At 40.3% G+C, this 12779-nt stretch overlaps 2 protein-coding genes across 3 annotated transcripts in view; one reads left to right on the top strand and one right to left on the bottom strand.

The window, feature by feature from the left end:
- Positions 1–5948, top strand: part of Pex3 (peroxisomal biogenesis factor 3) — a 33740-nt gene extending 27792 nt beyond the window's left edge. The window contains exons 11-12 of the mRNA XM_057761719.1: positions 2258–2354; positions 5012–5948. Of these exons, the coding sequence (XP_057617702.1) occupies positions 2258–2354; positions 5012–5095 (181 nt within the window). The 3' untranslated portion in view covers positions 5096–5948. The remainder of the gene's footprint in view (positions 1–2257; positions 2355–5011) is intronic.
- Positions 1–12779, bottom strand: part of Fuca2 (alpha-L-fucosidase 2) — a 34902-nt gene that overhangs the window by 5526 nt on the left and 16597 nt on the right. The window contains exon 8 of one of the 2 annotated variants that reach the window (XM_057761717.1): positions 7842–8285. The exons of the other annotated variant lie outside the window; for it this stretch is intronic. The gene's annotated coding sequence lies outside the window, so the exon portion shown is untranslated. Of the gene's footprint in view, positions 1–7841; positions 8286–12779 lie in introns of those variants that run through there. 2 annotated transcript variants of the gene reach the window in all.

Here is a 12779-nt window from a genome sequence, read left to right as displayed (position 1 = left end):
TTCCTTGAATGGCTGTGAAGGCTAGAACTTCTGTACCGTGTTATACAACAGCACTGACAGATGACGTGATGGAAATGTCTCCAAAACTGTTGAAGCATAAAGTTGGTTATTGATATGAAATAGAAAAGCATGGATGGGAAACATGAAGTATGTGCTAAGTGAGAGAACACAAGGCCACTAAGGGGAGGCGCAAAATATAGCTGAGAGGTGAAGGTCCAATTCAGTGTAGCAAGTGTTGGTTGTACAGGAAAGGGCAGAAAATACCACAGGCTTTCAGAAGGCTGGGTGATCAAGAGCTGATGTGGTTGTAGTGCAGTTTTTGTAATTGTTCAATGTTTGAGTGTGTGTGTGTGTAAGAGAGTATATGCCATATGTGTGCCAGTCATTGAGAGGCCAGAAGAGGGCATTGGAACCCCAGGAAATAGAGTTACAAATGGCTGTGCGCTCCCTGATGTGGGTGCTGGAAATCAACCCTGGTTCTCTGCGAGAATAGCCAGTGCTTTTAACCTCTGAGCCATCTCTCCGGTTCCCACCTTAGACAAGTCTTAAAGAAACTTAGGATTTTTCTCTTTTTCAATTGATAAGTAAGAAAAAATTATTTCAGTTCTAAAGCCTAGGAAAGCTGAATGCTCAATAACTTCTGACTGATGTCAGAATATAGAATTTTAGTTATACTTCAAAATCATTACTAATTAGGAATAATATTAGGAATGAAAGAAGGGTTAAAGTGTTAGGAAAACTACCAGTCAGTTATAACTTAATGTTAAAAAACAAGGCTTTTGGGATGTTTCTGTGGGTAACGGCACCTGCTGCCAAGTCTGCTGACCCTAGTGCAGTCCTTGTAACTTACTCGGTGTGAAGAAAGAATCGCCTTTGCTGGGTTGTACCCTGACCTTCCCTTGTATACTTTCATGTACACATATGCACACACAGAGGAACATATGTACACTGAATAAATAAACTCTTAATAAAAATATGCTAGCAGGACACAAATAATCTTTACTGTTGTTGAAAGGGCATAGACTAAGAAATTTATTGCATCGTATTATAAATAAGATTTGATACAATAAAAAATTGAAATCAAAAGTAAATATACTTATTGACTAAACAGGTTGATTTTTATTAAACTCAGGAAGAGCATGACGATCATCCGGGATGTTTGCTCTTTCTGATGAATGTGACAAGGCTAGAAAAGACCAATCTTGAAGACCAGAATTTAGGAACAACATTGAATTTTCCTGTATTGTGTTTAAGACAGACAACTAATAAACTGTTAGTTGACTCTTAATTTCCTAAGTTAAGTTTAGCAAAAACTTTTAAAATATAAGATCATTTTAATGGGAAACTTTATATTCACAAACCCAGGAAGATTAACTAAAGAGGTTAAATTCTTCTCCTAAAATTAATCTACAAATCTAGTCAAAATTCTATTGATACCCCCACTGGAGACTGGAAGACAGTTATTTTGATGGCATTAACCCTGCCAAGTGATGGTAAAGGTGACTGTCAGACAGTGGACTGAGATGTCACAGAAATAAAGATATTTCTGCCTGTCAGTCAGCAGAGATCCAGTGTGTGATGTGGACAAGGCATCATGGCGCAGGAGTTCCACACCAGTGAGGCCAGAGCTGTCTGACGGTGGAGTCTGCAGACCTTCTGCATTTAATACATGGAAATTCCATGTTAAGACAGACACTTAAAGCTGGGCGGTGGTGGCGCACGCCTTTAATCCCAGCACTTGGGAGGCAGAGGCAGGCGGATCTCTGTGAGTTTGAGACCAGCCTGGTCTACAAGAGCTAGTTCCAGGACAGGCTCCAAAACCACAGAGAAACCCTGTCTCGAAAAAAAAAAAAAAGACAGACACTTAAATACTAAGAAAACCTGGGCAAGAACTTTAGTGCCAGCTCTAAGAAGCTGGTGATGTTGTAATACCTCATATGAACTGCCATCTAACCATTGAAAACAACAGAGATGTAGATGTTATGAAGAGTACTTATAGCAAAAATATGATTGATAGGGTTTTAAGTTGAAAAATAATAAAAATGTATAAAAGTCACTAGAAGAAAATATCCATGAAGTCAACTATAGTGATTTTTTTAGATGAGGAAATTATATTTTAGTTTTCATAAATATATTAGTTATATTTATGTAAATATTCCTCAATGATGTGTGTGCACTTTTATAATTAAAATGTTAAATGCATATGATGTAATTTCAGAAAATAATTGTTGTGATGATGTGGGTTTTTGTATTTCAGTCTGTCCAGTGTCAGCCTGCCTTTAGCTAAGATAATTCCCATAGTAAATGGACAGATCCATTCGGTTTGCAGTGAAACACCTAGTCATTTTGTGCAGGTAAGCAGGAAGCTATGTTCATGCTGTGGTTGTTTCCAACACAAAAGTATATTCCCTGCTGTGTTAATTTGCTTAAAACTGAAGCTTGCAAACATATTCAGAATGATAGCTCGCTTGCAAGCGTAGCAGTGCTTGACAGTAAACTCATAGCAACACCTTCCCATGCTGCCCAGCTCTAGCTAGACTGCTCTATGGTGCAAATGTTTTGAGGGTTGGTCAAATCTGTGTAGCATTATGCTTTGCATTAACAATGCAGTTCTTCACAGTTTGAAAGAAACTGAAAAAATGTGGCAAAGTAAAGTGTTTTCATCTAATAAAATAGTTGTTGCTAGTGCTCCAGTAGCCTGTTAATGAAAACATCACAAGGTATGGAAAGTTTTCATCGGAGTACTTACAGCTCCATTTTTTCTTCAAACTTTATTTGGGAAATATTTTATTAAAAGGATGACTTTGAATCTATGTCCTGTTCTCAGTCAGTGACAAACTGGGGACTATATTGTAAGTTTAGAATGTGTTATTGTTTGCCTCAGTAGCAAAGTGCCGCAGAGACGCGCCTTGCAGTCTAAGGCCTGCTGCACGTGCATGCCAGTCTGTTAGTGCCATGGCCTTAAACAGTTTAGTGCGTTTCTATGTAGACTTTACCCTCTTGGCACAGTGCAGAGTACCCACACTTAAGGACTGAGCTTCTTCCTGCCCTGACCAGTCACAAGCCATTCTTTACATCCAGGTGGTCCTGCTCTGTTCCCTCTAGTCATGCTTCCTACCCAGCAGCTGGCCATTCACACTGCAGAAGAAACAGTAAAGAAGGCTGATGGCATGTCGCTGAAGTGCAAGCCATCATCTTTGGTATAACCTGGACGCATCCATTTTGACAAATTCATGAGAAATCCAACAAAATATATATAATACTGCAACCACAGCTTTAAGGCCTGAGTACTTTGTACATTACATTTTAATCGGTTATACATTTAAGCCTGTATAACTGATAAATAATCGAAACGAAACAAAAAGTTCAAGTTTTATTGTCAGGATTTGTAGTCATGATTCTGAATGAGGGTCCATGGGCTTCACCAAACTAAAAATGGATCCATCTCAAAGAGGTTGAAGCCTCTTTGAGAATGAGGGATGCAGGCCTTGAGCCTGGCCCGGGTTCTCCCGTGACATGCTCAGCTTCAGATGTTCAGTCCAGCTGCCCTAAGAAACATGCTTTCAATCCATGCTTCTTCAGGGTTTATAGAAATGGCTGCAGAGTCCAAGAGGTTGAGGGGGAAGTTTATTTGATATCTATGGAATTAGAAAACTCAAACCCACACAAAATCTATTGCAAGATTAAAATGTCCCTGAATTTAGGGCACATATCTGTCCTTATGTGCGTGTTCTTGTTGACCCACGGAAGTGTCCAGTTGTGCTGTTGGATTAAGAAGAGCTACAGGGAAATGAAAAAACCGGCAACAGGAAAATGATTCATGTGACGGTCAAGAGAGATAACTCACTCCCACATAGGAATGGTCCCGGATCAGTTGGGGCACATTGATTTTAAGAAGCACCATGCACTCAGGTGCAGCTAGCAACATAGTTCCATATTCACACTAAATCAACAAATTAGTAACCATTGGCTTTAGTTAGTAAAGGTGTGTTGGGTTTTGTAGGGTAGATTCCATTTAATGGTAATGTGGTTTTTGGTTTATTTTTATTAGTTCAGGATGCGTTCAAACATGCAATTCTCTTGTTAGTCTCCAGAGTCCCTGGAATTTCAGGATGTGTCACACTCCCTGCTTGTGTTTTCACTTTTAGTTATGGAAAGGCTCTACACTTAAACATTATATATTTTTTCATGTGCACATTAAAATAATGTAAGCACCAGCAGGTGTGCTGCACATCTCTGACCCTAGTGCTCAGGGGCTGAGCAGGATCACCAATTCAAGGCTAGTCTGGATTGGACAGCAAGACCCTATTTCAAAACCCAAGCAAAAATATCTTAGTATTTGAGTACTGACTTTATTTTATACTTGTAAGAGGTCCGTGGGCGTGTGAGATGCATTGCTACTATAGTGCAGAAGCAACCTCAACAAACAAGTGCAGACAGGAACACATGCTTTCTGCCATTTTAGTCCTGTCATTTTAAAGGAGAACACTTACATAGTTTTCAAAATACATTTAAAATTAAATTTAGGAGAGTTCTTTCTAAATTAAATGACAAGATGTAATGGAAGTTCTAGTAACTTCCACAACTGTCATAGGGAATTTTTAAGGGGTCTGGTGTATATTGCATACAGATCCCCTTTTTCATTTAATACTGATGCAGTTTGAGGCCTGAGGTCCTGGTTAAAGGAAATATGACATTTCAGTTCATTAAAATAAAAAGTAACTTCCTCCCACAGCTTTATATTCCCATCAGGAGACTGGGAACCTTTGCCATAAAGCTGATGTGCATGGTTTGTGTATACGTGTTTATATAAAACATACATATCCCACGTAGCCAGAATCTTGGCAGATTTTGTAGAAATAAGAAACTAACCAGTAGTTCCTACGGTTTAGTTTCCTTACTTTCTTCTCGTTCTTAAGTACACAAAGCTTCAAGACAGACTCATTGCTCATAGAAATGAATTGCACACATCTTTATGCCTAACAAACTGTACTGTTATTGTTTTTGCTAGGACCTTTTGATGATGGAGCAAGTAAAAGACTTTGCTGCTAATGTGTACGAAGCTTTTAGTACCCCCCAACAACTGGAGAAATGATTGTCTTCCTTTGAGAAAAGCTAGCGCGGGAGTCATCTACATTAAAAAGTACTGAAGTCACCTATACCTGGAGTGACAGTTCGCAACCAAAATGCCTAATAAAGTATGTTCTTAATCAAAGTTATTTCATAATGAAGTAGATTCATTTGGCACCTTACTGTATCTTTAACTCATCAGCAGTCTACTTCATCAGGTGTATCTCACTGGTGCACAAACTACAGACGTCAGGATCATCCACGATCTGTTACAACCTGGATACAGATCCAAACCAAATAGATAATTTTATACGTACATGTAATGGAGTGTGGTGTCCTTTCACACTTAAAATGAGGGAAAACCTGTCTTGAGAAGTAGATCTAGGATGTGTGAACTCTGAAAATAATACTGTTTAACTAATCATGAAGTTTCCTGGAATCTGAAGTAAGCGAGAGCAGGCCGGATTCTCTCCAGTCAGTGATTTGTCTTCACATGCCTTGACAGAGGGCTTATCTTCTAGAAATCAGTGGATTTTAAAACCTCTGATCAACTTTTTTTCTTTGCTATTTTTTCTTCACTATTTATTTGCGGCGTTTTCTAAAGCTTTCTTAGCAGCCCTCAAAATCTGCAGGTTCATGTTATGTTCATGTTTACTCACAATTATTAATTAGAGTTGTGTTCATTTGTGTATAAATAATTCTAATAACTTTGTATTGATTTTGGGTACAATAACCTGTTGCAATAAACTATTTTAATACAATATAGTTTTGTTCAGTTAATACTTTTCAGCCATTAATTTATTTGTTATCTGGTAATAAAGAGAGCATGCTAGTTTTAAGTTTTAACTAGTATATAGTTGGTGCTTTCTTCTAACTTTTTTTCCCAGAAAAAAAACGTAAATAAAAGTAAATTATTCCTTGTCTCTAGTATATCTGTGGTTCTTCCTTTAGAGGGGCATGAAGGCAGAACTGACTACATCAAGTATCAGCAGTGGATTAGCTGAGCTCAGGAATGGACTGTCTACAGAACATAGTATCAGCAGTGGATTAGCTGAGCCCAGGAATGGACTGTCTGCAGAATATAGTTGTTATGTCCCTCCCACATAATATAGCTAAGCAGGAGATGGAAGAAAATGAATTGTGAAGGGCTTCCTAAAGCCTAACTGAGCTCTATAACAAAACAACCATATATAAAGATGTCAGAGGGGACACATCTTTAAAATTTGATAAGATATACTGATATTCTCCCTTCTAGTTAAGAAAAAATGCATTCTGGAACCTTAGAAATGTGTATGTGGAGTAGGGCATGCGTCTCTTCCAGAAATGCCCTAGGTTTGCACTAGGAAAACTTTAAAATTCTGCAGAAAATTATCTGGAGTCATCAGCATCTGTAGAGTCAAGACCATTGAAGAGGTGGCACAGTTTAAAAGAATGAAATAAAGTAAGCTATGTGTGGAAAGGTAATTGACAGTGCAGATTACTAATTTGCTTCTATTAGTGTTGGAACCTTCTTGTCTAAAACAGTCTGGCTAACCTAGAAAGTCATTTAAAACAGGTTATCATAAACCCTTAGACATTTTAACTTAAAATCTAAACACTCTTAATTAGCAAATATTTCCCCTAGTGTCTCGTCTCACTTTTCAAGTGCATCTACTGATAAATGTTCTCCGCTGTCTTCCTGGAGATCACATGCAGTATCCATGCAGCTGTTATACTTCACCGTCTTTCAGTACTGTCTTAGTACTATTGGTACTACTTACATTAAACAGATAGGGTTTTCTTTGTTATTATTTTTATCTTTTTGTTTAAAGGCAATACTCATCTAGTCATCCCAGAGTCAGCTTAGCTGCCAAGGAAGCTGCAGCTCTCCAGTCACCGTCTGGCACAGTCAGGATAACAAGATGTTCATCTGTGTCGCTCTGCTAGGGCTGCTGTAAGAAATTATTGTTAACTGGGTTACTTGAAACATCAAAACTCTTTTTCTCTCACTTCTGGTGTGAAATCTAAGACCAAGATATCCCAGGACTATTCCTCTGTGAAGGCTTTGGGGAAAATCCTTGAGTGGTTTGCTTGCCTCCATTAGATTCTGGTGGCACCATCCCTTCGTAGAAATATAACCCTGACTGTGTCTGTGCCCTTTTCCAAGTTCTAAGGATAGTGTCCATCCTCCATCCAATATGAGCTGCCTTCAAAACTTCATTATATTAGTAAAGATTTCATTTCCAAGATCATGTTTTAGAGGTTTGAGATGGACATATTCATCCCATTGCAGCCAGGTAACTAATCTTTGGTTAATACACACCACCCACGGGAGAAGTGAAGGGTGTGCCACTCACGGAAAACCTTTGCTTATCCTAGACAACGGTCAGCAGGAAAGAGCATCGGCTAATTAGTGCGTGGACCAAGTGGACTTTAAGTCGCTTCTGCTTGTTTCCCCTTTAAGACCTAATAACTATACTTGATACTACACATGTATAAAACTTTGAAAGGCATTTACTTCACTTGGAAATAAGGCTGGAAAATTGTTATCTAGTAGTGTTTTTAACTTAACAAAAGTAAAGTGAAGTTTTTCCTAATTCATAACTGAGTACTCTGACCCTGTAGGACCATTGTGTTGCCTCTGTGAGGCACTCATAAGAAAATGAGATAAATTCATATATTTAGTATGTTAAAGCCAGCATCGGTCCATATTTTAGTCAACCCAGTAATCTAGTTTGGTTTGCCTTCAATATCTAGATAGTAAGCCCGACAAAAAGACCACCAGTCACATATGCAATCAACAAGAATGTTTAATTTGAGAATAAAAATACCTGCATGCAGGGGTGGCAAAATAGCCACACCGAGAGAAGCACGCGGGCTACTTTTAAACTGGATTAGGGGAATTACTGGGAGGGAAGGTTAGTCTGGGGGCTGATTGGTGGGTTTAAACACAAAGTTTATAGGTTGCTATAGGATTGGTTGGTGGCTCAGTGGTTAGGGACTTTCCAGCAGCAGGGTGGGAGAGGCTATTTTTAGCTATCTCGAGCTTCCATAAAGCTGCAGAGCGCTTACTGCTTGGTTATACCAGAGCTGTCTTGTTCAATTCCAGTAAGCCGAAACAGGCCTGGTCCCTGGCAGGCCTGGAGTCTGTCGTGGCATTGGTTTGGCTCCTTGGCTCTTTCAACAGAGCTAGTGGTGCACAAGTGTTTTATCTTTCAGCTTCCTGACGAGTCTACCTGTGTGAAAGCCAAAGTTTTAAGTTTTAAATGGTATGCCTCTGTTCTGCAAGCCCCCTTGCCCAAGGACAGATGGTTCATGAAATGCTAGAGGCTGTTGTTTATGGGAGATAACAAGCCACTGTGTTTTCACTCCCCTAAACAAGTTTGTTGGACCCATCTACAACCTGTGTGCTTGATCACAGGTGGGTGGGATGTTTGGGAGCAGGAAATGTGTCAGGATATATGCTTGCGGATGATTGGATGTAGGCAGGAGGCATGCAGGCAAGAAGTAGATTGGGATGTATGCTTGCTCCTGATTGGACCTCATAGGAAACACAGGGAATTGTGGGTTACCGGGTTTCTGTGTAACAATCCCGGCAGTCCTAGAACTCACTTTGTAGACCAGGCTGACCTCGAACTCAAAGAAATCTGCCTGCCTCTGCCTCCCAAGTGCTGAAATTAAAGGTGTGCACCGCCATGGCCCAGCTTGTGTGTTTTGCTGTTTTAAAACCCTGCAAAACATTTCTGGGGAGCCAGGCGGTGGTGGTGCACGCCTTTAATCCCAGCACTCGGGAGGCAGAGGCAGGCGGATCTCTGTGAGTTCGAGGCCAGCCTGGTCTACAAGAGCTAGTTCCAGGACAGGAACCAAAAGCTACGGAGAAACCCTGTCTCGAAAAAAGCAAACAAACAAACAAAAAAAATTTCTGGGGGTTCTTTCCTGGGAACCTGGGTATGGACCTGGCTAGAACCTATCTACCTGGCCGGTATTTAAATTTGCTTCAAATTTGACTTTAAGATGTGGTAATGGTCTTATGCTTGACTGGTGGGATCTGCTTCACCCTTCTGCCCCCATGTTTTCCCCACGGTGATGGGCTGAACCCTTAAACCGTGAACCAAAAGAACCCCTTAAGTGGCTTTTATTAGGTATTCAAAGCCAGACAAAAAGGTCTACAGAAAACTGTTACTGAGAAGTGTGGCCTTTGATATAAGAAACTTCACCATGTGGTTCATAGACCTTCAGAACTGGTTTGCAGGGGTTTACTGTAGAGTTTGCTTCCTGCTGAATGAACACTAGATATAGGGCATGCATAGTTAGGACTTAAGGAGCCAGTCTATTGGGAATTCAGAAAGTCAGAATGCCAAGATGAGTATAATGAAGTCCCAACCCAGAAGGCTTCAGATGGAATGGAGATTCTTAGGAAACAAAGTCCCCCTTTGCTACTTCCTGCTTGGGGCCTGAAAATATAAGAGAAGAATGAAAACTTTGGCAGAGAAAACCTTAAGACATCGTAACAGCAACTGTGGCAGGTTATTGCTGCTCTGAACTCTATAGTCAGAGCAGAATGGTAAACAAAACTCGGTTTAGTGAGGAATGTTTTTAAAGCTTTCGACGGGGCATGTGTGAAGAAATCAACTGCAATTGTTGCGTTTTGCACTATCAAATTGCACCCTCTGTGCTGCTATTAATAGTAACTGTGCCCTGGGGGCATGGCCCCACCTATCAAGGACTCCAGCCTGTGAAAGCACAAGTTTATTTGAAAGGTGACAGCCTAAATTTAGAATGACATTAAAGGGCTTCTCTATAAAAACAAACAAACAAAAAACCAGGTTCAGACACCAAGAAGAGGCCACCAGAGATGTGGCAGAAAGAAGCCAGACTACTTCTAGAGCAAACAGCAACATCCGTACGATTTTTCCAAACATGCCACATGCAAGTGTTAGGAAGTCATGGAGGCTTGCAGCACAGTTCCAGAAAGCTTCTACGATTCTAAAGCCTGGCAATGTGTGGCAGCTTGGATTTCTTTCAAGACATTGAAAGGACCATTGAAGACCATTGCTTGCAGTTGTAAAAGTGAAGTCTTTCTGGTAATAGAAACCTCAAGATGTTGGCGATGTCAGGTACAAGGGACACCCAGTGAGGAAAGCTACAACTTGGAAGTAGAATTGGACTGTGAGACAGGCTACAAGGGCTACAGTGATGAAACTCAAGGGGTAGGGATACACAAGGCTGCTGGAGCCCACGTGATGATATTAAAATCCTCAGATGCTGATCATAGAGCTTCAAGATTGGGCAGTTCCCAATGCTGGGCTCCAGTTTTACTCTGACCCAATCTTTCCTTACCATACCCCATTCATCCCTTTTCAAACACGGATGTTCTCTGCCTTGTATGTTGGAAATCTGTAACTTGGTTTTTGATTATATACTTGTTGCAGAATATTTGTTTACTCTGTAAAGATGTGTTGCTCTTTTACCTTGCCTGTCTATGGTCTAAGAAAAAGCTGAACTGGCAATGCAAGGGAAGAGGCATGAAGAGTAATTAGGAGGAGGAATTTAGGATCAAGAAGAACGAAAAGAAGATGGCAGGGAGATGGCAGGGGGCAAACAGACAGACACAGAAGAGGCAAGAAAGTAGGACATACAGAATGAAAGAAGGGTAAAAAGGCCCATGGCAAAATGTAGATCAGTAGAAACAGCTTAAATTCAGTTAAAAGAGCTAGTGAGACAAGCCTAAGCTAAGGCTGAGCATCCATAATTAAAATAAGTCTCTATGTCTTTATTTGAGAGCTGCTTAGCAGCCCAAGGAAAATTCCAACTAAACAGAACAGTTCATAGTTAAACAATATTGCCTTGAGTCTTGGAAGGGGTTATCAGCTTTGGATTTTGAACAGCGCTGAAACTGGTAAGACTATGGAAATTTCTAAAATTTGGGCTGAGTGCATTGCATCCTGTATTGTAAGCCATGAACCTATGGGGAGGTGTAAATTTCCTCAGAGATTGAAACAGTCCATCCCTCAGAAAGTTCCTTGGGCAGGAAAGTGAACAACCTACAATAGCTTCAGGAAATTCCTGAAACTGACAGATTCAAGCTTACGCCCAGATTCCAAACTCACCAATCCCTGGGCTTAATTATGAATAATTGATAGTAGCAGCCAGGTATGGTGGGAAACACCAATATTCCCTGCTACTTGGAGGCTGAGCAGTAAGAAAACTTGAGACCCAAAATTTTGAGTCTAGTCTGGACAACATAGTGAATCTCAAAAGGAAAAAAAACAAAAACAAAAACAAACAAACAAACAAAAAACAAAAAACAATAGTTGCAAGATCTTCAGCAATGGATAATGTTATGAAATATTAGTTTAAGATGTTTTACATTTGTTCATGTTGCAGAATATTTGTTTAATGATGCAAAGGTGGCTGGGTGGTGATGGTGCACACCTTTAATGCCAGCACTCAGGAGGCAAAGGCAGGCGGATCTCTGTGAGCTCAAGGCCAGCCTGGTCTACGGAGTGAGTTCCAGTACAGTTAAGGCAAAGAAACCCTATCTTGAAAAAAACAAAAGAACAAGAAGAACAAAATGACCCAAAAATGTGTTGCATTATTTTATGTTTTATTTGTTTAAATCTGTAAAGTGTGTTACTTGCCTGCCTAAAGCACTTGCTTGGTCTAATAAAGAGCTAAATGGCCAGTACCAAGGCAAGAGAGGGATAGGCAAAGCTGTCAGGCAAAGAGAATAAATAGAGGCGAGAAGGAGGAGACACCAAGGGCCAGCCACCCGGCCACACAACTAGCCATGGAAAGGAAGAAAGATTTATAGAATAGAAAGGTAAACAGCTCAGTTCGCTCTCTGCCTCATACTTGGAGCGGAGGATGTGATCTCCAGCTGCCTTGGCTGCCTGCTGCTATACCTCCGTACCATGATGGCTTCTTATCCCTCCAGCACTAAAAGCCAAAGGAAAGATCCCTTCTATAAAATTGCTTGGGTGTGATGAAAATCACAGCAAAAGAAAGGAACTAATAACACCTTCCCAAATTTCAACTAGGTTTGCAACTTGAGTTTAAGCCCTTATTAAAAAATAAACCCAGCCCTCCAGTCTCATTCTGTCTCCAAATTGGGACAATAAATATTAAAATATTAATATGTTTCTAATACTAATGCTAAATGTCTAAGCAAAGAGAAGTTTTATCAATAAGAGGGAAGTCTTTACAATGAAAAGATAATTACTCAATTTATTGGAAACATACATCCAATCAAATTTATCACATACTGGCCTGCATTATATGAGGATTCAATAACAGAGTGGGTGAGGGGAGATCAAACACATCCTGTATGGCTTCAACAAAAGGACGTTATTCTTCTCACAGTCCTGGAAGCCAGAAGTCCAACATCAGGGTGTTGGGAGATCTGGTTTCTTCTATGCTCTTCTTGGCTTGCAGATGGCTGCCCTCTTGCCATCGCTCTACCTGGCTTTCCCCTGTGTTCTTGCATCTTTGCTGTCTTTCTGTATAGGGCACCAAGATCCTATGGTATTAGGGCTAGCCTTACGATTCCTATTGTATTAGGGCTAGCCTTCTGACTCAGTTTAATCTTAATCATCTCTTTAAGTGTTCTATTTCCAAATACAGCCACAGCGGGAGTGTGGATGTTAGGGCTTCATTATAAGAATAGGACTTGGGAGAAATTCAGTCCGTGGTATCACCAGTTTCTAAGTTCTCTAGAACAGACTGTGCCA

The sequence above is a fragment of the Chionomys nivalis genome, chromosome 2 (genome assembly GCF_950005125.1).
Source record: "Chionomys nivalis chromosome 2, mChiNiv1.1, whole genome shotgun sequence".
Classification (NCBI taxonomy): domain Eukaryota; kingdom Metazoa; phylum Chordata; class Mammalia; order Rodentia; family Cricetidae; genus Chionomys; species Chionomys nivalis.
The sequence above is the reverse complement of the archived record's forward strand: the minus strand, read 5'-3'. Positions and strand labels throughout refer to the sequence as shown.